Source organism: Sapajus apella, unplaced genomic scaffold, assembly GCF_009761245.1.
Source record: "Sapajus apella isolate SASKATOON/1434 unplaced genomic scaffold, GSC_monkey_1.0 scaffold12, whole genome shotgun sequence".
Lineage (NCBI taxonomy): Eukaryota > Metazoa > Chordata > Mammalia > Primates > Cebidae > Sapajus > Sapajus apella.
The window spans coordinates 28,076,674-28,100,414 of record NW_022436952.1 but is presented as its reverse complement, the minus strand read 5'-3'; the positions used below and the strand labels follow the sequence as shown (position 1 = coordinate 28,100,414).

The following is a 23,741-nucleotide window of genomic DNA, read 5'->3' as shown; positions in this document are numbered from 1 at the left end:
TGAGTCAAGTGGATCACTTGAGGTCAGGAGTTCGATTATCAGCCTGACCAACATGGTGAAACCCTGGCTCTACTAAAAATACAAAAAAAAATTATCCAGGCGGGGTGGTGCATTCCTGTAACTGCAGCTACATGGGAAGCTGAGGCACAAGAATCGCTTGAACCTGGGAGGTGGAGGTTGCAGTGAGCTGAGATTGCACCATTGCACTCCAGCCTGGGCGATAGAGCAAGACCCTGTCTCAAATAAAAATGTTATACACTAGCCAGGTGCAGTGGTATGTGTCTGTAGTCCCAGCTACACAGGAGGCTGAAGCAGAAGGATCACTTAGGGCCAGGAGTTTAAGACCAGCCTGGGCTGGCATGGTGACTCATGCCCGTAATCCCAGTACTCTGGGAGGCCGAGGTGGGCAGATCATTTGAGGTGAGGAGTTCCAGACCAACCTGACCAACACGGTGAAACCGTATCTCTAATAAAAATACAAAAATTAGCCGGTTATGGTGGCAGGCACCTATAGTCCCAGCTACTCGGGAGGCTGAGGCATGATAATCTCTTGAACCCAGGAGGCAGAGGTTGCAGTGAGCCAAGATTGTGCCACTGCACTCCAGACTAGGCAATAGATTTAGTCTCAAAAAAAGAAAAGAAATGAAAAAGACCAGCCTGGGCAACATAGTGAGACACTGTCTCTAAAAAATTTTTTAAATAGAATGTGTAGCAACATGTGCCTGTAGTCCTACCTACCCTTAGCTACTCTGGAGGCTGAGGCAAGATGAATTGAGCTCAGGAGCTTAAATTCAAGGCTGCAGTGAGCTATAATCACACCACTGCATTCTAGCCTGGGCAACAGAGGGAGACTCTGTCTCTTAAAAAAAAGAAAAGAAAAGAAAGAAGGGATGGAGGGAGGGAAGAAAGCAAAGAAAAAAAGGAGAGAGAAAAAGAAAGAAAGGAAAGGAAGGAAGGAAGAGACAGAGAGAGAGAAAGAGAGATCAAACCAGCTACAACATTCTCTTAAGCCACAGCTTAATCTAGTGCAAGGCCCTAACTCTCCTCAATTCTGTCAAGGCTCAGAGAGGTGAGAAAGCAACAGAAGAAAAATTTAAATGTAGCAGAAGTTGGTTGGTGAGGTTTAAGGAAAGGAATCATCTCTATAACATACAAGTACATGGTGAAATAGCAAGTACTGATGTAGAAGCTGCAGCAAGTTATACAGAAGATCTAGATAAGATCATTGAAGGTGGCCACACTAAACAACAGATTTTCAATGTGGAAGAAACAGCCTTCTACGGGAGGAAGATGCCATCTAGGACTTTTACATCTATAGAGATGTCAATGCCTGGCTTTAAAGGACAGGCTGACTCTCTTATTAGGAACTAATGACGTTGGTGACTTTAAGTTGAAGTCAATGCTCATTTGCTATTCCAAAAATCCTAGAACACTCAAGAAATTATGCCAAATCTACTTTGCCTGTGGGATAGAAAGGGAACACCAAAGCCTTGATGACAGCACATCTGTTTACAGCATTGTTTATGAAATACTTTATGCCTACGGTTGAGACCTACTGCTCAGAAAAAAAAAGATTCCCTTTAAAATATTGCTGCTCATCAACAATGCACATAGTCACTGAAGAGCTCTGATGGAGATATACAAAGATATTAATATTGCTTTCATGCCTGCTAACACAATATCCATTCTGAAGCCTATGAATCAAAGAAGTAATTTTGACTTACAAGTCTTCTTATTTAAGAAATATATTTCATAAGACCACAGCTGCCATTGATAGTGATTCATCTAATAGATCTGGGCAAAGTAAATTCAAGTGAATCTGGAAAGGATTTACCACAGTAAATTTAAGTAATGGTGAATCTGGAAATGATTCACCATTCTAGATGTCATTAAGAACATTCATGATTCATGGGAAGTCAAAATATCAACATTAAAAGGAGTTTGGAAGAAGCTGATTCCAACCTTCATAGATGATTGAGGGAGGAGTTCAAGACTAAAGTGGAGCAAATAACTGTAGATGTGGTGGAAATAGCAAGAAAACTAGAATTAGAAATGGAGCCTAAAAGTATGATTGAATTACTATAATCTCATAGTAAAGGAGCTGCTTCTTCAGGACGAGCAAAGAAACGTGGTTTCTTGAGATGCAATCTACTCCTGGTGAAGGTGCTGTGAACACTGCTGAATGACAACAATGGATTTAGGTTATTAAAGAAACTTAGCTAATAAAGCAGCGGCAGGGTTTGAAAGAACTGACTCCAATTTTGAAAGATCTACTGTGGGTAAAATGCTACCAAACAGCATTGCATAGAGAAATATTTTGCAAAACAGTCAATTAATGCAGCAAACTTCTTTGTTGTCTTATTTGAAGAAACTATCAGAGCCACCTCAACCTTCAGCAACCACCACTCTGATTATTCAGCAGCCATTGACATTGAAACAGGACTCTCCACAAGCAAAAAGATTACAACTCACTAAAGGCTCAAATAATCATTAATATTTTTTAGCAATAAAGTATTTTTAAATTACAGTATGTATGCTGTTTTTCTAGACAATGCTATTTCATACTTTACAGTAGACTACCGTATAGGGTAAATATAACTTTTATCTGCACTGGGAAACCAAAGAACTCTTATGACTCACTTTCCTGTGGTATTTACTTTATTGTGGTGGTCTGGAACCAAATCTCATAATATGTTCAAGGTATGTCTGTACATGAAAGGCCAAGGTGTTATTTTACAAAGCTTCACTAATACACTCTATAAGAGTATTCTTTTAAGCATCACTTAAATTATATCTACCGTGAATACTCTTTGGGTTAATTTCTTTTGAGAGGAGAGATTTTTTAAAAAGTCATTTATTTTGCTTGAAATACCTGCATTGCAACAGGAAAATCATTTTGTGCTTCCGGAGGAAAGAAAACATCCACTGCCTTCTTTGGAAAGGGCTGGTTTCCCGTAGGTGGTGTGCCAACTTCAATAATATGTAACTGTTCAAAAGAAAATAAGAATGTATATAAACCTACACATTAGCAGTTGATCAAGGAAGCTATATTTATAGCCCCAGAAAGGAAACAACCAACATGTTTTGTAAGAGATCAATGTTAAATGGTTTTGGTTACATCCATACCATGGAATACTTGGTAATAAAAAGGAAAAAAACTTTCATGAACATTATGGTGATTGAAAAAAAAAAAGCCAATCTTAAAAGGTCACATACTGTATGATTCCATTTATGTAACATTCCTAAAGTGACAAAATTATAGAGATGGAGAATAAATTAGTGGTTGCCAGCAGCTGGGGATGGTGTGAGAAAGGGGGAGTGGGTGTGACTCTACAGTCATAAGGGAAATCACATAAGGGAAATCATAAGGTGGTGATAAAATAGTTATCTGTTCATGACAAAATGGCACAGAATCATACAATTGTACCAACGTCAATTTCCTGGTTTTCTACTGTACTACAGCTGTGTACGATGTAGCCATTGGGAGAAACTGGGTAAGGAACACAGGGGACTATTCTGTACTGTCTTTGCAGCTTCCTATGAATCTGTGTTATTTCAAGATAAATACGTTTTTAAAAATCAGCTGACACTCAGGAGGCTGAGGCAGGACAATCGCTTGATCTGGAAATGGAGGTTGCAGGGAACTGGGATCACACCATTACACTCCAGCCTGGGCGACACAGCGAGACTCCATCTCAAAAAAAGTCAGCTGAATATCTGAAATAATCATACCTCAAATAATCTACCTGAAATAAATAGTATAGAAGGGTAATACATTATCTACAAAGGTACTTTTCTCCTAGCTTTCAATTTTAGTTTAGGATTTCCAAATAGAAATCTAACCTAAGTTGTTAAATTATTCTCTACCTATACATATACACTAAAACAGAAGGAATATATATACCTAATTTGAGTTGTCTTTCTAATCACAAACATCCCACAAACTAGATGAGAGCATTTTGGTTTAAAATATCCAATGCGCACATAAGCCGGGCAAGAGAAAAGTAAACAATCTCAATGAAAAAGTACTATATATTTTTCTTAATCATGTCAGAAACGAACTCAGACAAAAAATAGTTCAGTTTCGAAGACAAACACCATATGAATGTTATAGGGTCTCATCATTCATCAGGATGACTAGCCATACTGAAAAAATTGATATCTTCCTTCAAAAGCCATGGCAGACAGGATATAGCACCATATATTAAACAACAGGCTCAAGAACCTATAAACAGGTTTTCAGATATTGTTTAAAATGACATTGAAACTTTTTTCTAGTAGAACTTTTCAATAAATGTCCTGGCCTTATTTGATTTTACTTTTTTCTTGTTTTGAGACATAGTTAAATTCTTGTTGCCCAGGCTGGAGTGCAATGTTGCGATCTCAGTTCACTGCAACCTCCACCTCCCAGGTACAAGAGATTCTCCTGTCTCAGCCTCCCAGGTAGCTTGGATTACAGGCATGTGCCACCAAGCCCAGCTAATTTTTTTGTATTTAGTAGAGATGGGGTTTCACCATGTTAGTCAGGTTGGTTGCGAACTCCTGACCTCAGGTGATCCACCTGCCTTGGCCTCCCAAAGTGCTGTGATTACAGGTGTGTGCGACCACACCCAGCCTGGTCTTATGCTTTAAGGATAATATCTAATTTCTAAAACTATGTGGTTTTTTTCTGTTTAAATTCCATCAATTCAGATCTAAATATCAGTGCTTTCTACCCTTATCACATTAAGGTATTGGTAGCATTATTCCTCAATTCAGGGACTATTGTGAAATTTTAAGCAGAATTGTATCTCCTCGATTATTGTTTCCTCTCTGCTGACGGGCTACAGATGATCATATTTTAAGCAGTCTCTATCTCAATTTTTAAAAACTGCTTACTTACCAAGAGAAAGAGACACATGTCCTAACAAAGGTGAAGTTCAAATTTTTTGGTCTGCCTAGAATCTAAACCCTCTTCCTAATGGAACAACAAGAGGGAGGACACTCTTTACAAGTTTGTTGGTGGTACGGCCTTCTGTTTTAGAAGCACCAAATAATTATTTTCCAAACCTCTCAGACATAAAGTGTGGGCAACTGACCTTGCCTATAACTGGACTTTGAACAGGGAGCTAGAAACATAAAGGTATTAGGATTTCAGAGATTCTACTCTGGTAGTGGAAATAGTAGTCAAATCAAATTTCCAAGCATCCAGCAATGCAATTATGGATCCAGAAGTGTCCTCAGAGTTGTGTGGAATGGTCGTGGGCTAGGATCTTGACCACTGCCCATTTTCCATTATTTCTCCTCATTTCCCAATCTTGGTTGTACAGCCTCCCTGGCTGCTGTAAACTATTCAATATCCTTCACTAAACAGCCCATGCTCTAATCAACCAGACCTTGCTCCTATTACCTGCAACTAAGAAGTCTAATATACAAAGTATTACAATTTGTTCAGGTGATTCCAACTTGTAGCCATGGTTGAAAACCTCTAACTTAAGGCAATGTTATTCAACTGTAGTTTACATTACCTCTAATAACAAGCCATATAAAGTATTTAAAATGCAGATTATATTGGGAGACCAAGGCAGGAAGGTCACTTGGGGCCCAGAAGTTTGAGACCAGCCTGGGCAATATAGTGCGACCCTCTCTCTACAAAAATAAAAAAAATTGCCAGGCATGGTGGCACGTGCCTGTAGTCTCAGCTACTGAGGAGGCTGAGACAGAAGGATCACTTGAGCCTGGAAGGTCAGGGCTGCAGTGAGCCCATGAGTGCGCCACTGCACTCAAGCCTGGGCAAGAGAGTGACACACTGTCTCAAAAAATAACAAAAAATTATGTGCACCACTTACTAAATCAAACTCTAGATGTACAGCATATAAATGTACACTCTGGCAATCAAAATGAAGAACATAAACAGCCAACAGAAAAAGCTGTGAAAGAACATTATTCATTTTAGACAAGTATCACTAGATGCAAAATTTGAACAAATTAAGTCACCACAAATGTGAATACTAAAAATAATTAGGAAAGGAGAAGGCTATTTTGAAATTAGATGACTAATTCGTGGCAAAAAGCCAAATACAAGTTCTCATTAAAATAATTACCAAAGCTAAAACTTACCTTCCCTCCAGCTTGGCCCCGTACTGCAAAACAAAATAACGTTGATTCTTCTGCATTTCCTTCCATCTTAAACTGTGCAAAGCTAGCTGCATGTCCTTCAATGGGCTGAGATACTTTCCTATCTACAGAATATAGCTGCATAGCTCCCACCACACGATTTTGCTACAAAAGATCAAAGAGAATAATGTTTGGGGACCCATAAACTAAAAACTCTCAGATTCATCAAATAATGAAATAATTAGAATGCTTTGTCATCTTTAGCAGGATTTGTAATTATTTGTTACTTTTGTCTCTCAACTTAAAATCAGCCCCAAACATTATCTTGTTAAAATTTAACATAAATGTTTAAAATGTGCCTGATATACATCTTAAACAAAAAGACATAGAAGCATTCATTCTGCAGTAAATACTCCATAATAAATCCCAAATCATTCTTGCAGAAACTCAATTTCTACTCAATCTCCATAGAAGAGCTAAAAATCCTTGATAAGAGTATTCTGAAATTATATGTCAGTGTAGCAAAGGAGGGAGGAAGGAAGAAAGGGAGGGAGGCAGGGAGGGAGGAAGGAAGGAAGAAGGGGTGAGAGGGAGGAAAGAAAAAGAGAAAAAAAAGTTTCCAAATAAGTGAAATTCAACAAGATTGAATACAGAAAGACCTAATCTCAAAACTGCATTCTAAGCACAACAGTTCTCTAAACCTCTTCTTTATAAAAAACAAAAAACCAAACAACAACAACAAAAGCTAGTTAAAATGTTACCTGTGCAGATATACCAGTCAGAAGTAACCACTTTTGTTTTGCATCTGTACGATAATTGATAATCTGGCACCCTGCAAGGCTAGAATGGCGATCAAACATTTTCACTGGCTGAGACTCTCCTTCCATACTCCAGTGATAAACTGCATTATCGGTAACAAGAGCCACCGTATTCAAAGAGATCCATTTCCAAAAGGTGACATCATCAGTCATAGTATGAGCCTTCATTTTACTTTTCATTTCAATGTTAAAAATCTGAAGAGTTTTCCCAGCTAAAAACAAAATCAAGAATAATAAATCATTTAAAAAGTAAAGTTTAGAATGAATACCTACCTAGACTAGCTCTGTAACTTCCAAACAAAAATAGTTCTATCATGAGACTAATAACTACAGGAGTTGCATCAATACAGCAGTAACCATTAAAGAGGTAACAGTTAAGACTAAGCGAACAATCTACATCTACATTTTAAGCAAAAACTATATTACCTCTAGTAAACACATTTTAAACATACAGAATGACTTCCATGAAATTCTAAATCCCAACTGGGGTCTAATGAATAGTTTACTTAACAATTGAAAACAAAGCTGTCACCTTCATACTTGTAATTAAGTATGCTTACTTTACAAATAAACTTAATTGCAGGTATACAAGACAAAACAACTCGGATAACAAACACATGGGGAAAATGTACTTTTTAAAGGCAGTCATCTCTTATATGACTAAATCTTGTGGAAACTGCTTTTTAAAAAGAGGATATGCTTCAATTCTGTTTTGTTGCCACCAGCACATGAGAGAAGTGCATGCTACCTTTAATTAGTTTAAGGTAACAAAGGGAAGGTAGAGGTGCTGAAGGAAAGGAGAGGGAGGCAAAGGAAGAGGACAGTTTCAGATGCTGTTAATATACTGGAGATAAAAACAAAGTTCAAGCTTCATCCAATTAAGAAAGCAAGCATTTAGTTAAAAAAGGATGAAATTTGCCTGCGTGTTAACAGTCCACTGAGTCAGATGCAAAGGCTTGTAATTTGAAATCCATCAGTTCAAAATGTGATTGAGTATAAATTAAGAGAGGCCAAAGACCACAACTATCACTAGGCTGTCAAGATTAGTCTTTAGAGACTAAGAAAAACCTGAGCCACAGAGAATCTGGCTCCTGAAGGACCAAAATCTTAAGATTGGGGTGCTGGGGGGACACAGAGGGGGGCAAAACATACAGCTTTATACTACAACCCTCCTTACCACATGTGCAAAAATTTCTTTCAGAAAATGAAGAATGTTATTCCCATCCCACACAGTATATAAACCACAACCAGACTTGAAGAATTGTGAGAGTTACAGTCCTGTTTATAAAAAGAAGCCAAAGAGTTCAAAACTGGCTTCAGAGGGAAGCAGTATTTTGGAATGACTTACTTTCCTTTGCTGCCTTCCCCAACCCCCAGATTATTAGGGGTTGGAGTATATATAAGTGGGGTGGTTTGGGAAGGGGGACAAGGGATGACAGCTTGACCCCATAGTGCACAAATCTGTAACATATAGGCACAAATCTGTAATGCTATTGTACAGTGCTCTGAAAATCTTTTCAATTTATTCTTTTTATAGAACAGGACAATAACTAATACAATCTAATTTAAGATAACTCACCATCTGCACACATAAGAAAGCGTTAAGAAATGTGATAAGATAACAACAATATTAAAAATAGAAAAGAATTTTGGCAAAATTTAAATGATGGCCTTTTAATAGAGAGGTATGGGAATTCCTAAGGACCTGAATTTAAATTCTTTAAAGAGTCTGAAGGAAGCTTAATACCCTAAATAGAAGTAATAGAAGTAAAACACTTACTGTCACAAAACATCTGGTCCTGTGTGAAAGCTGGACCACTTTTCCTTGAGATGACATCATCTTCTATCTTAGATATGTGATAGTGACTTACTTGTCTGAATATGCTTGTCCTATCCAACCCTATTTACTCTCCAACTGGTACTATTACTACATACAAAGTTTAAATCATATAAAGAAAAGTGAAAGTTCAGCACCTCTAACAACTCAGCCATGAATTTATCAAGAAATTACTGGGAACTTGAACTTTTCTTCCTTCTATCAAAATGAAAAACAAAGCAAAAAAAAAAAAAGTCAATCAAATGCCTTAAGAGTCAGTTTTTCACCGAGTCCTCTTAAGAACATCTGTTTTAAAGGGTCAATTAGTCTCATTCTGAAGTTCAAAGGAATATATAGGCTCCCTGACAGTCTAAGAGTCATTGAACTCTGTTTAGACTAAGCTGCACGGTTCTCTGCTGTGACAGTTAAAAAGTTAGTCTGAACAAATTCAAATACCATTCACTTAAGAGCTTTAATACCCTCCTATAAACAAAAACACTTTTAATAATTACTGTAAATTCAAGCCATTTCTAGAACTCGATAAGTGAAATACAAGCCTGAAGTGTAAGAAAGGCACAGAATCAAAATCAAGTGTATCATCATAACAAAATTCTGCAATGTTTAGGTGCTAATATTAGTAAAGTATGTTCTATTCCAGAATATGAATCACTAATTTGTTTCCTCTGTAGAAAGATATATTTAGCACAGTCTTATATCAGATACAAAATTTAAATGCATTTATTCTAAAAATCATTCGAAGTCAATCTATATTAAGACATTTCACAGAAACATCACAAGTAAAAGTCATTAAAGTGGTTTAAATCGGCCGGGCGCGGTGGCTCAAGCCTGTAATCCCAGCACTTTGGGAGGCCGAGGCGGGTGGATCACGAGGTCAAGAGATCGAGACCATCCTGGTCAACACGGTGAAACCCCGTCTCTACTAAAACTACAAAAAATCAGCTGGGCCTGGTGGCGTGTGCCTGTAATCCCAGCTACTCAGGAGGCTGAGGCAGGAGAATTGCCTGAACCCAGGAGGCGGAGGTTGCGGTGAGCTGAGATCGCGTCATTGCACTCCAGCCTGGGTAACAAGAGCAAAACTCCGTCTCAGCCAAAAAAAAAAAAAAAAAAAGTGGTTTAAATCAAGTTCAGTATTAGCAGATCTATTTTCTCTAACCAAATTTAATCAATACACTTAAAAGGTAAACTCTAGTTATTGTACTTGCATAAATACATAGGAAGAGTTGGCTGGGTGCAGTGGCTCACACCTATAATCCCAGCACTTTGGGAGGCCGATGCAAGTGGATCACAAGGCCAGGAGTTCGAGACCAGCCTGGCCAACACAGTGAAACCCTGTCTCTACTAAAAATACAAAAAAATTAGCCAGGCATGGTGGTGGGGAGCTACAGCCTTCCAGCTACTAGGGAGGCTGAGGCAAGAGAATCACTTAAACCTGGGAGGCAGAGGTTGCAGTAAGCTGAGATTGAGCCATTGTACTCCAGCCTGGGAGACAAGAGTGAAACTGTCTCAAAAGAAAAAAAAAAAACCACACAGGAAGAGTTTTAAGAAAAACCCACAATCTTTTATACCTTTCAGTGCAATTACTTTGCTAGCTGGATTCATGATGGCGCTGTCTGCTGAAATTGGTCTTCGAATTGGATTACTTGGGTCGTTCATATCAATGATTACCACCTGGGCCTGCTCTCCTACTTTTTCTCTAATGCAGATGAATTTGTCAGACTCCATAGTCAGGGTACTGAAGCCAATGTTTGCTGGGTTGATACCCAGGTTCTGGAGCTAGAAAAAATAGTAATAATAAACCATGTTACGAAGTGGTTTTGAAAGACTTGACATTCATACGTGTTCATCAACACAAATCCTCACTTAACATTAATGCTTCAAGGTCACCATAACATCTATATTATGTTAAAGTGAGACAATTCATAGCCAAGTACTGGACCTTCTTTTCTTCAAACATGGCATTCAACTGTTTCAACTAAGAAGTAGAACAAATACAGATGGAGTTACAGAAAAGAGCAACACCTGCAAGCTAGCATTTATGGTTCAAGGGGTTTGAGGTAATTAAGTTTCTGGATTTATTTTAAGACCTTGGAACTGGACCTGTCCTCTTATCCCCCTTAACATGTAGTAGTTGCTTGTTCACGCTTTAAGAATCTGAAAAATAAAGTTACAAGCATAAAAAGATTTAAAATGTCACAGAGTTCTTGATCTAAATAAAGGAACTTGAATAGCAAGAGCAAACACATTCTAATTCTGTGCAAAAAGTGCCAAAATAAAGATATGCAAGAGGGATCTTGTCAAAGGCAATATAGCTAAAGCAATGTGTTCAAAGGAGGCAGGTTAGAGAATTCTCAAAAGAAAGAGCATGTGATAAAGCACAAAGATGTAAAAGTGTGGTTGGCTAAGAGAACTACAAGTACTTTTTGTAACACTATAGTCTAAGATCGGCTTGAGGAAGTACAGAATTAAGGCTAGAGAGATAAGCAACAGCCAGACTGGCAAACTAAAACATAGCCCAGGAAGAATCCTGAATTTATTCTACAGGCAAAGGGAGCTACTTAAGGATTTTAACAATGAAAATAATGGAATCAGATTTGCTTTGTGCACTCAGAAAATACTAAAGTATTATGCTAAACAAATATAGTGGATCTAAAGATGGTAGGTCTCTGCAAACCAACTAAGTATGTAAGAACAAAAGTCACTTGTTACTAGGAGGAAATCTCTACCAGAGTGGGTCATTAATACTCTGGGTGACTAACTGGTGTAACAGATTAAGTTCTACTAAAACAAACTACATGAAGGCTTTATTTTATTAGCCTTGGCCAGACTAGTTTTATCCCTTTCCTCCAAAGGTAATAAATTCCCATGGTACAAAACACACATATACAACATTCACATGGTAAAAAACACACACATTCACATGGTACAACACACACGCACACACACATATTCAAATGGTGCAAAACACACACGCACACACACACACACAAAAGAAAAAGCATGGAAAAAATAAATCAAGACTTTCTGTCACCCTTGTCCTCTAGCAATACAGTTTCCCTCCCTAGACACCAACACTGTCACTATTATGGACTAAATCAGCCAAGTTAACTGTATTTTATTTAAATTCTTTTGTCAAACTCTTCTGCTAATAGTGTTTAAATGTAATCAGCCCAGGCTCTGAATAAGATATATCCTAAGACTACAAGACTACATTTTACTTTCTCTTCACTCTTCTACCTCAATGACTGCTGGCACTGAGTTATAAATGTTATAACTCAGTTATAAAGTGTAGTTACAATAACTCAGTCACTGAATATAGGGGCAAGGAGTTCAACAACTGTCTAACCATTAATACAAACATCATAATAAAGTAGAAGATTAACCTGCTTTACAAGCTCAAGTATATGCTGTAATGCAAGGCAAATACACTAGCTTTAAAGTATGTAACTTATAATGTATTTAGTTACAGTAAAACCTTATAAACCATTAATTTTAACTTCTTCCTGACTTTAACTTTTTTTTTTAAGACAGGGTCTCACACCTATTTTTCTAAGTAAAGAGTCCTTAGATACGTTTAATTGATAATTAGCCTTTCCGATAATTGGAGAAAATATTCCAGTGGGCCTATAAAGTTCATAGAGTTACATACCTAAAAGCAAGAAGTTATCTCCTAAGCTACCCTGTAAGAATTCTATATTTCGAAGTCTCTACCAAACCTTCACCTAAGGCACTGAGTTTCACTTGTCACAGTTTAAGTCCCACAGTGTTTGAGGAAGTCAGAGTAAAAATAGTGTTAGTCAAATAGTGAAATTAAAATCAAAACCACAAAAGGATGCAAACCAGAGACACTACTAACTGAACCCCAAATGATTCTAACAGATTCCCTCCCACCCCTCAACTTCAGAGGCAGGTAGAAGATGACTTTAAGAAAACACTGTCAGAAAATAAGGAGGAGGAAAAAGGAAAGTCAAACAACCTGTGTTTCTAATTCCTTGCTAGATCCCCAGAAAAAAGCACTAAGAAAAACATGCTGTATCAGTTAGCAATGACCTTCAGCCTCAGGATGTTTTACTCGTAGAAAAAAACAAAGATTTGGTCTGGCAACTTGGATCACACCTATAAATCCCAGCACAGATGAGAAGATCACTTGAGCCCAGGAGTTTGAGACCAGCCTGGGCAACACAGCAAGACCCCATCTCTGCAAAAATTAAAAAAATAAGCAAAAAGATATGGCTTTAAAGGGATAAAACTGCCTGCAACCCTAATCTATGTCAACCTTATATTACTTTCTCATTAAACACATGCTACTAAGAGAGCTATGCATATATATTTTTGATCTCCTTCAGGAATGTACTAATACTACTAGTCAAAATACTCCATGTTAAATAGACATAAATCCTTTATTTAAAAAACGCAAAATTAAGCAGGAGGCAAGTGACAAAACTCTTTTATTTTTTCCCAGCCGGAGTCTTCTCTGTCGCCAAGCTGGAGTGCAGTGGCGCAGTGGAGGTAGAGGTTGCAGTGAGCTGAGATTGAGGCTGTGCCACTGCACTCCAGCCTGAGCAACAGAGTGTGACTCTGTCTCAAAAAAAAAAAGGACAGGAACTTCAAGTGACCTATTCCTATTGGCTAACAAGGTTAAATTTGCTTCTACCTCTTCAAATAAGGTAGATAAGATTTTTTTCTTACTGGTGTTCCTTTCGAATGAGAATGCCCAGAATACTCAGTAATTCTTCCCGTATTTTCCTGTGACACATTCAAAAGAGAAATATGCGAAAACAAACAATAATAGGACAAGCCACTACCATTAATTCCAAGTCTGGGTTAGGTATACCCTTACAGTAGGATCGTATACCAGGGTTGCCATATTATATAACTATGTCTAGTAATATCAATATAGATGAAAACTTTTAAAATGCAACATATTCTAAAAACAGGTTTAATTTTCTTTTTTTTTTTTAGACGGAGTTTTGCTCTTGTTACCCAGGCTGGAGTGCAATGGCGCGATCTCGGCTCACCGCAACCTCCGCCTCCTGGGTTCAGGCAGTTCTTCTGCCTCAGCCTCCTGAGCAGCTGGGACTACAGGCACGCGCCACCATGCCCAGCTAATGTTTTGTATTTTTAGTAGAGACGGGGTTTCACCATGTTGACCAGGATGGTCTTGATCTCTTGACCTCGTGATCCACCCGCCTCGGCCTCCCAAAGTGCTGGGATTACAGGCTTGAGCCACCGCGCCCGGCCCAAAAACAGGTTTAATTTTCAAAACAGCACATATTAACCATAAAGTATTCTCAGGCAATTATAAAGGTGTGATGGTATATAAGTTATACCACATAAACTGAATTATATTTTTATTCTTTCTTTATTCAGACAGGGTCTCATTTTGTTGCCCAGACTGGAGTGTACTATCACTGCAGCCTTGACCTCCCAGGCTCAAGTGATTGTCCTACCTCAGCCTCCTCAGTACCTGAGACCACAGGTGCCACCACGCCTGGCTAATTTTTTTTTTTTTTTAAGAGACAGGGTCTCCCTATGTTACCCAGGACTCCTGTGTTCAAGCAATCCTCCCACCTTGACTTCCAAGTGTTAGAATTACAGGTAATGAGCCACTGTCCCCAGCCAGAAACTGAATTATAGACTATGGAACTAACCTCGGATAAAGTCAAAGGACATACACAACATTTGCTATAAACTTGCAGCTATTTTCAGAGGACGTATCTGAAATGCATGTAGTTTATCTGGATACACAGAGTATCCAAACTACAGCTACATTTTATTAACCTCTCAATCTGCAAAATGCCATTACTATTGAAGCTTGAGATATTAAGATATGCTTGGAAATTCCTATGATAAAGAGTTTTTTTTTTACTTAAAAGAATGTTTATTTTGCTGTTATAAGAATATGGAGTCAATAAACTAGGGTTTAAAAGAGGGGGCTTTTTTTTTTTTTTAAAGTTATGTGCATACAGTAAAACACTAAAATCTTACGAAAGGTTATACTATGAAAAGTCACCCATCCCATCATTCCAGTAATACCCTTCTCCCCCAACCAATTAGAGAGATACTTTTGCATCTCAGAGCTATCCTGTAGTATATGAAAGTATGTATTTTCTCCTTCCTTTTCCAAAAGAATGGCACAAGACACAGAAGTATACAAATAAACTTCTTCTTTTTATAGAAAAGCACACAAACTGTATAACTCATTTGGTTTCCAGATTAGATTTTGGTCTATAAGTGGCACTACTTTAGAACTTGACACTTAAACCTGGATCTAAAAAGGTAATTAAAGAAATTTATTCCCTATTTATTCTTTAAAACTCTCATGTACCCTGGAGTTACATGCTACAAATGATTTTAAAATGATTCCTTTCCCTGGCATCTCCTTCCTTCTCCATTCCAACTTCCATTAACATGGGAGGTAGGGAGTAAAAGCTGGGATTGTGTTTTTGTAATGAGAAAATAGTATTTTGGCTTCCCCATAATCTAGAGCAGGGGTCCCCAATTGCAGGCCGCAGACCAGTATCCATCCACTGCTTGTTAGGAACTGGGCCACACAGCAGGAGGTAGGCAGCCGATGAAAGGGCATCATCCACTGAGTTCCAGCTCCTGTCATTTCAGCCACAGCATTAGATTCTCATAGGATCGGGAACTGTGCAAGCAAGGGATCTATGTGAACTGTGCAAGCGAGGGATGGAGGTTGCTCACTCCTTATGAGAATCTAACTAATACCTGATAATCTGAGGTGAAAGTTTCATCTGAAAGCATCTCACACACCCACCCTCAACCGTCTTCCACAAAACTGGTCCCTGGTGCCAAAAAGGTTGCGGACCACTGATCTGGAGAACACAGGCTGTGTTTATGTTTCCTCATATGAAACATTTGAGATGACAGTATCTATCTCTGAGGTGTGAAGATTTAATATGAATGCAAAGAACAATGCCTGACATCTAAGAGTGCAACAGACATTACTTTTTTTCCTAAGAGATAGGGTCTCACTCTGTCACCCAAGCTGGAGTGCAGTGGTGTGATCATAGCTCACTGTATCCTTAAACTCCTGGGATCAAGCAGTCCAGAGCTCACTGATATTAACTATTAATACATACAACTTATCAGTACTTTATGCCAGCTCAAGGTTAGCATTTTTGCATTTGCATTTTATTATCTTCTTAATTCAGTTCTCCATAGGTTGGCTGAAACTCTGGGTGTGAATTTCTTTTAACCGCTGATAATAGATTAGTGGTCTCTGGGTGTTTAACTGACTCAGACACTATTAAATGCTTTTTTTTTCTTTTAAAGTTTGTTTTTGTCAGGGAAGTGAAAAGAAAATTACACTTTACGACTTCCAATTCTTTTTTTTCTGATAAAGGGTCTTGCTCTGTGGCCCAGGATGGAATGCAGTAGCACGATCATGGCTCACTGCAGCCTCAACCTCTGGGGCTCAAGTGATCCTCTTACTTTAGTCTTCCAAATAGATGGGACCACCCATATATCACCATGGCCAGCTGACTGTTATTTTTTTGGAGAGACAAGGTCTCACTTTGTTTCCCAGGCTGGTCTCCAACTCCTGGGCTTAATGGATCCTCCCATCTCGGCCTCCCAAAGTGCTGGGATTACAGGCGTGAGCCACAATGCCCAGCCAAGACTTCCAATTCTGCTCTTTACTATGCCTAACTTGTACAAGCCAGAATCTTCAAAACCATGTAACAGGTTCATGCTAAGTAAACCTATTTAATTTTAATTTTAGGAGCATTGTAGAACAGTACTACTAAGGCTTTCTAACAAACTTGGCAAATATATTTCCAACATCTTTGTTAGGGGAGCAAGATCCTAGGCACACTGATGCAAACAGATGGCATAAAGTCAGTATTATCAAAAACTATTTTTACTCAAGAGCTCAAAACTAAGAAAAAGTAAAATGGAAAGCAGGTACAGCGTTTCTCTATGTGCACAAGAATTGAAGCCCCCTGGTTCAAAGCCACACACACACACATATACACATATACACACATACCTACACTACACCTTTCCAAATCCAGTTTCCCAGTGTTTCCTAATCTGCCCATGCCCCACAATTCTAGCTGACCTTATCCAATTAAACTTTAAGCTCCTCAAATAAAAGAACTTTCTTAAAGAATAAAAACCTCTTCTATCTCTGTTCTTTAATATGCCTAACTGAAGTTAGAGAGTCCAGAATCTCCTTACATAGAAAGACAACATTGTATGTATACCATGAATTACTTTTCAGAACAATTATAGATTAAAAGAGACTTTCAGACCAGGTAGAGTGGCTCATACCTATAATCCCAACACTTAGGGAGGCCAAGGTGGGAGGACCACTTGAGCCCAGGAGCTCCACACCAGCCTCAGCAACATAGTGAGACCTGGTCTCTACAAAAAATACAAAAATTAGCCCGGCATGGTTGCAGGCACCTGTGGTCATCAGGCAGGGGAATAGGGTCTGAAGGCAGGGAACCTAAAGCCCATTCACACTGACTTCCTAGAACTTAAACAATAGGTAAACCCCACCCTTCCATGACCAAATAAGGAAAGGATCAAAAGCTACTCCCTTTGCAACTCCACCTTTCCACTGTGTCACATATAAAAAGCGGTAACGACCTGATTGGTCATGAGCCAAGTCTTCATTTGTATAGGGTGCAACTTTCTAACTTCGCTTTAGCCTCTGATTGGTGGCTTCCCAAAACCAATCACACTGGTTACAGGCCAATCCTTCACTTACATAGGGTGTAACTAAGTAACCAATGGGCAACCTCTAGAGGGTATTTAAACCCCAGAAAATTCTGTAACCAGGGCTCTTGGGCTACTTGCTCAAGCCTGCTCCCACCCTGTGGAGTGTACCTTCATTTCAATAAATCTATTCTTTCGTTGTTTCATTCTTTTGTTGCTTTGTGTGTTTTGCCCAATTCTTTATTCAAAGTGCCAAGAACATGGATGACTTGCAGTCAAGACCCACCCTTCCCAGTCAAAAACACTCAGGAGGGAGGCTGAAGTGGGAGAATCACTTGAGCCCAGGAGGTAAAGACTGCAGTGAGCTGGGATCACACCACTACACTCCAGCCTGGGCAACAGAGTAAGACCCCATCTCAAAACAAATAAGTAAATAAAAATAAAAAATTTACAAATTCCAGGAATCCACATTAACATAATAAAATACATTAATAATAATAATTTTAAAAGCTGCTCCTTAAGAAAGCTAACTTTAAAATCATGAAGGTTGCTTATACTTATTACTGGACATAGTTAAAAAAAAAAAAAAAAAATCATGAAGGAGGCTAGGCACAGTGGCTCACACCTATAATCCCAGAACTTTGGGAGGCCAAGGCAAGCAGATCCCTTGAGGTCAAGAGTTTGGGACTAGCCTGGCCAACATGGTAAAGCCTTGTCTCTACTAAAAATACAAAAGTTAGGCAGGCAGCATGGTGGTGGGCACCTATAACCCTAGCTACTTGGGAGGCTGAGACAGGTGAAGTGCTTGAACCTGGGAGATGGAGGTTGCAGTGAGCTGAGATCATGCCAAGGCACTCCAGCCTGGGCGACAGGGTAAGACTCCATCTCAAAAAACAAACAAAAAAAAACTGAATTGTTAAAATGTCATTATTTGGCAATTATAATAATTGATTCAAGAAAAAATCATCCAGGGATAACTAATGGTTGCAATTTTTTGGGAGATTGAGGCGGGTGGATCACCTGAGGCCAGGAGTTCAAGACCAGCCTGGCCAACATGGCAAAACCCTGTCTCTACTGAAAAAAAAAAAAAAAAATTAGCTAGGCGTGGTGGTGGGCACCTGTAATCCCAGCTACTCGGGAGGCTGAGGCAGGAGAATTGCTTCAACTTGGGAGGCAGAGGCTGCAGTGAGCCAAGATCATGCCACTGCACTCCAGCCTGAGCAACAAGAGAGAAAACACCATCTCAAAAAAAAACAAGAAAAAGTCCTTATTCTCTAAAGATGCAAGTTGAAGTATTTACAGGTAAAATATGATAGCCTTAATTTCTTTAAAATGTTTAAGGAAAACAAACAAAAGCAAATACAGGACTGGGCATGGTGGTTCACACCTGTAATCCCAGTACTTTGGAGGTGGGAGGATGGCTTGATGCCAGAAGTTCAAGACCAGCCTGGGCAACAAGGGAGGCACAGCCTTGGCAACAGAGCAAGACTGTCTCAAAAAACAAACACACACTCATCAGCAATGAGACTCAGAAATCTACGTTGAATGCTCATCAGTTTTTAACGGTTTAAACTTTATTTTTCCTATCTTGGTTTTGAAAATATGCTCCCTTTGATTGTAAACATGGGAGACAGAAAGGGAAAAAAAAGTATCTATCCTTACTTGAGAGGGAGCAAAGCACTCCTACGTGCTACATGAAAGGTTAAAGTGATTTAACACACATCAAACACTTAAGTGTGGGAGCATAGAGCACTCCATTATTTGATGAACTTCTAGTTCTGGGACTATGGTGTATCATGATATAGATTGTTCTTAGATAGACTGATTTTGGACATCATGCTACTGTTGTACACTCAAACCTTACCTGGGCCAATATGCTTTGTTCATATGCTCCTGAAGACAGAATAGGAAAACCCTGATATATCAAGGAATCGGGAAACTTACTGGTGTTGCATGAGCATCTTAACAGAATACATTAGTGATTAAGCTATGAAAATATTGTTGAGGGCCAGGTGCAGTGGCTCACGCCTATAATCCCAGCACTTTGGGAGGCCGAGGCAAGAGATCGAGACCATCCTGGTCAACATGGTGAACCCCGTCTCTACTAAAAATACAAAAATTAGCTGGGCATGGTGGCACGGCCTGTAGTCCCAGCTACTCGGGAGGCTGAGGTAGGAGAACTGCTTGAACCCAGGAGGCGGAGGTTGCGGTGAGCCAAGATCGCGCCATTGCACTCCAGCCTGGGTAACAAGAGTGAAACTCCGTCTCAAAAAAAAAAAAAAAAAAAAAAAAAAGAAAATATTGTTGAGAGAACTAAATAGGTCATGGTCTTATTAATACATTTAATTCAATGCCCTTCATTATGAAGGGCAGAAAATCCTAGCTTAAGACATACAACCAAATAAAATCATAATTTTTTCAAGGCCCAATTCTTAAACTACATAAGGACAACTCTCCATTAGCACCAATGTGCACTCTCAGCCATCATTCACAATCTGTTTGTGCCTATAGACACCACATATCTAAAGGAGTAGTAGGTTTGCTTTGAGCCTAATTTCAACCAGCAGTTCTCACATCTGATCAGTTAAGAATAAACTCATTGGAAATTGGCTTCTCTATAAGTACACCAAAGAGTTTGTTTCCTAATGAATGACTCATAAACTTGTAACTCATTTACCAGCTGTATCAGCTGAAAATCAAAATACATGAAAACTTGTGTTTATGACAGCATTACTAAGGACTTATGTTTCACAATTAGTGCTTGGCCTCACACTTTCCAGATCCTCCTTGTTTCATCTGAATAGGGAAAATGTAAAGGAAGTATGTACGAGCTCCTGTATTTCAGATGGAGCTATTTTATGACTGTTCTATACATGGTTTCCATTATCTTTTCTGCAAATGAATCTTCTATCTTACTAAGGACTTTAGAAGTGTTAGCAGCATAGAGTTAGTAGGTCAACAATTTGAGAGACCTGCTGATATTTGTATGTCATTCTGATACCATTAATCTCTCAATACGGGTATTTTAACTCAATGCTTAAAGATTTGGTTAACTTCCTAACCAAAGAATTTCACTAAGCATATTTTCCTTTAAAAGCTCCTGAACATCCTCTACCTTCTCTAGTATCAATCACAGTGAAAAAAGATGCTGACAGCAGTCACTTCATTGAGCCCTTCCTGGAAACTAGCAGAATGTAAAATAAAAACTGCAGTTGCTGTATTCTACAGGAAATATGAAATGCTGAGAATGCGGCATTCCTTTAGTTCTTCCATCAACAGGATACCAGCCACTGTTTTCTGTAGGTTCCACAGATTTCAAGCAACAAATAAAACATGCCTTTAACCCTTGCTGTCCCCACATTTAAACATAGTTTTTTTCTACTCCATGTCAGCCTTTGAGAGAATCACTGTTTCTTAGAATTTTTGATTCTGGTCACAAACTGCAAATTTTAAGCAATATATTCAGGAAGGAACCACAGTTGGGGAGAGGTTGTAAGACTATTAGCTTTGGTAAACTACCAGGAGACTCACAGACAAAGAATTTTTCCTACTTGCAATCAACTGCTCATTGGAAATTTTCAAAAACTTTAAATTTAACTCATTCTTAAAAAATAATCCAATAATTAGATGATATCAGATCAATTATGCCAATGTTAACCAAGCTGCAGGGAAATACAGGGTAGTTTTTATGCCCTAAATCTTGGAGACGGATATGACTTACCAAGATTAAGGCCTTGTGTAAATGCCATTCAGCAGCACAAAACCACCAAACGCTACTACCATAGCTACATTCAATGGCAGAGGTGAGAAGCTGTGCAGAATATATCCAAACCTGCCTTTCAAAGAATCAGAAAAGGGGTTTGAGAGTTCAAGGCTGGGCACAGTGGCTCATGCCTGTAATCCCAGCACTTTTGGAGGCCCAGGTTGGAGGACCTCTTGAGCCCAGGTGTTCAAGACCAACCTGGGCAACATGGCAAGACCCTGTCCCTACAAAAAATAAAAAACTGGCCAGGCATGGTGGTGTGCGCCTGTAATCCTAACTAGTTTGCAGACTGAGGCGGGAAGGTCGTTTGAGTCCAAGAGGCAGAGGCTCCAGTGAACTGTGACTGCACCACTGCACTCCAACAGCCTGGGTGACAAAGCAAAAAACCATCTCAAAAAATATATATAATTCTTATTGCTGACTTAACATAAAGGATAATGTAAAGAATGTAACCAAGCAGACATTAAAGGCTTGCTTTCTTGATATGAAAATTCAAGCTATAAAGATCCTCGAGACACTTCACTCTATGACACAACTTCCCAGCGAATTCACAAAATGAACATTTAAGTGGGAGCCTGGTGTTACATTCTATCAACCTCATCACCATTGCACATAATCATGTATCTTTCTATACTAAGAGATCTGCCAGGAAATTAGACATTATGCTCTATCCCATATTATTCTACTTAAATCAACCATTTAAACCACACTCAGCCTGCCAGGTGCTACAAGTCATAAGACTAGAACCATTTTATTTTACAATTGAGTCACTGGAGTATTATCTTTCTTTCTTTTTTTGAGACAGACTCTTGCTCTGTTGCTCAGACTGGAGTACAACAGCACAATCTTGGCTCACTGCAACCTCTGTCTCACAAGTTCAAGTCATTCTCCTGTCTCAGCCACCTGAGTAGCTGGGATTACAGGCATGAGCCACCATGCCCGGCTAATTTTTGTATTTTTTTTTAGTAGTGAAGGAGTTTCACCATGTTGGTCAAGCTGGTCTCAAAATCCTGACCTCAAGTGATCTGCCAGCCTCAGACTCCCAAACTGTTGGGATTACAAGCGTGAGCCACTGTGCCTGGCCTGGAGTATTTTTCTGTGAACTTAAATGCCACAAATATCATTTTCTTTTTCTTTTCTATTTTTTTTTTTTGAGACAGAGTTTCACTCTTGTTGCCCAGGCTGGAATGCAATGGTGCGATCTCGGCTCACCGCAACCTCCGCCTCCCAGATTCAAGCAATTCTCCTGCCTCAGCCTCCCGAGTAGCTGGGATTACAGGCATGCACTACCACACCCAGCTAATTTTTGTATTTTTAGTAGAGAGGAGGTTTCACCATGTTGGCCAGGCTAGTCTCCAACCACTGACCTCTGGTGATCCACCTGTGTCGGCCTCCCAAAGTGCTGGGATTATAGGCGTGAGCCACCACGCCTGGCCACAAATACCACTTTCAAATGAGTGAATGAAATAACAATTAGCAGGCCAAGCGCGGTGGCTCATGCGTGTAATCCCAGCACTTTGGGAAGCCAAGGCGGGTGGATCACAAGGTCAGGAGGTCGAGGATCTCAGATTTGAGTTCCATCTCAAAATCTATAGACATTGCTTCACTATCTAAAATTCAGGGTTAAAAATTAAGATTACTTTGATTTTTTTGGTCAGGGAGAGGATGTGTCCTGGATGCTTATAGTTTTCGGGATTTTTGTTTGTTTGTTCCTTGAAACAGAGTCTCACTCTGTTGCACAGGTTGGCATGCAGTGGTGCGATCTCAGTTTACGGCAATCTCTGGCTCCTGGGTTCAACCAATTATTGTGCCTTGGCCTCCTCAGTTTTCTTATTTTGTTTTTTTAAATTCATGGTATTACAACTTCCTCAGGCCTGTTCCAAACACTAAATCCGTTTAATTTTGCTTCTTTCTTTCTATTTTTTTGGTGTGCGTCTGTGGGCTGGTCTGATGACCCCAGTTTGGTAGGCAGATCTCTTCATGGAGAGAGCACAAGAACAGGGATGGGGATTTGGTCTCCTGTAGGAGTTCTCTTGTCCCAGGTTTCAGCACCAAATGTTAAAATGTGTGCTTTGAATGAAGAGACTCCCCAAACAGGCTTTGTGTGAGCAACATGGCTGTTTATTATTCACCTGGGTGCAGGTGGGCTAAGGCCGAAAAGGGCATTAGCCTAATTTTGCTTCTTTCAAATTACAAATGATTTCTTTCATTGAAAAGAGCTTCCATTTCAATTATTTTGGTTTCTAAAATTCTTAAATTTGTAACCTATTCTGTCACACATACACCACTTTTACTTAACTCTGGGATTTACTTCTGAATTAATTTTTTTTTTTTGAGACAGGGTCTCACTCTGTTGGCCAGATTTGAGTGCAGTGGCATGACTTCAGCCTACTGCAGCCTTGACTTCCCAGGTCAGGTGATCCACCCACCTCAGCCTCCCAAGTAGATGGAACTACAGGCACATACCACCACACCCAGCTAATTTTTGTATTTTTTGTAGAGAGAGGGTTTTGCCAGAATGCCCAGGTTAGTCTCGAACACCTGG

At 39.2% G+C, this 23,741-nt stretch overlaps 1 protein-coding gene and 1 pseudogene across 5 annotated transcripts in view; one reads left to right on the top strand and one right to left on the bottom strand.

Moving 5' to 3' along the window:
• CLTC (clathrin heavy chain) overlaps positions 1 to 23,741 on the bottom strand; it is a 76,175-nt gene that overhangs the window by 41,171 nt on the left and 11,263 nt on the right. For 2 of the 5 annotated variants that reach the window (XM_032280702.1, XM_032280706.1), the window contains exons 2-5: positions 10,305 to 10,524; positions 6,858 to 7,126; positions 6,100 to 6,261; positions 2,873 to 2,986 (exon numbers count right to left, since the gene is read on the bottom strand). In XM_032280702.1, the coding sequence (XP_032136593.1) occupies positions 2,873 to 2,986; positions 6,100 to 6,261; positions 6,858 to 7,126; positions 10,305 to 10,524 (765 nt within the window). Of the gene's footprint in view, positions 1 to 2,872; positions 2,987 to 6,099; positions 6,262 to 6,857; positions 7,127 to 8,493; positions 8,497 to 10,304; positions 10,525 to 23,741 lie in introns of all 5 variants that reach the window. The other 3 variants (XM_032280704.1, XM_032280707.1, XM_032280703.1) reach the window with 2 other exon arrangements.
• Positions 1,039 to 2,479, top strand: LOC116553311 (annotated as a pseudogene).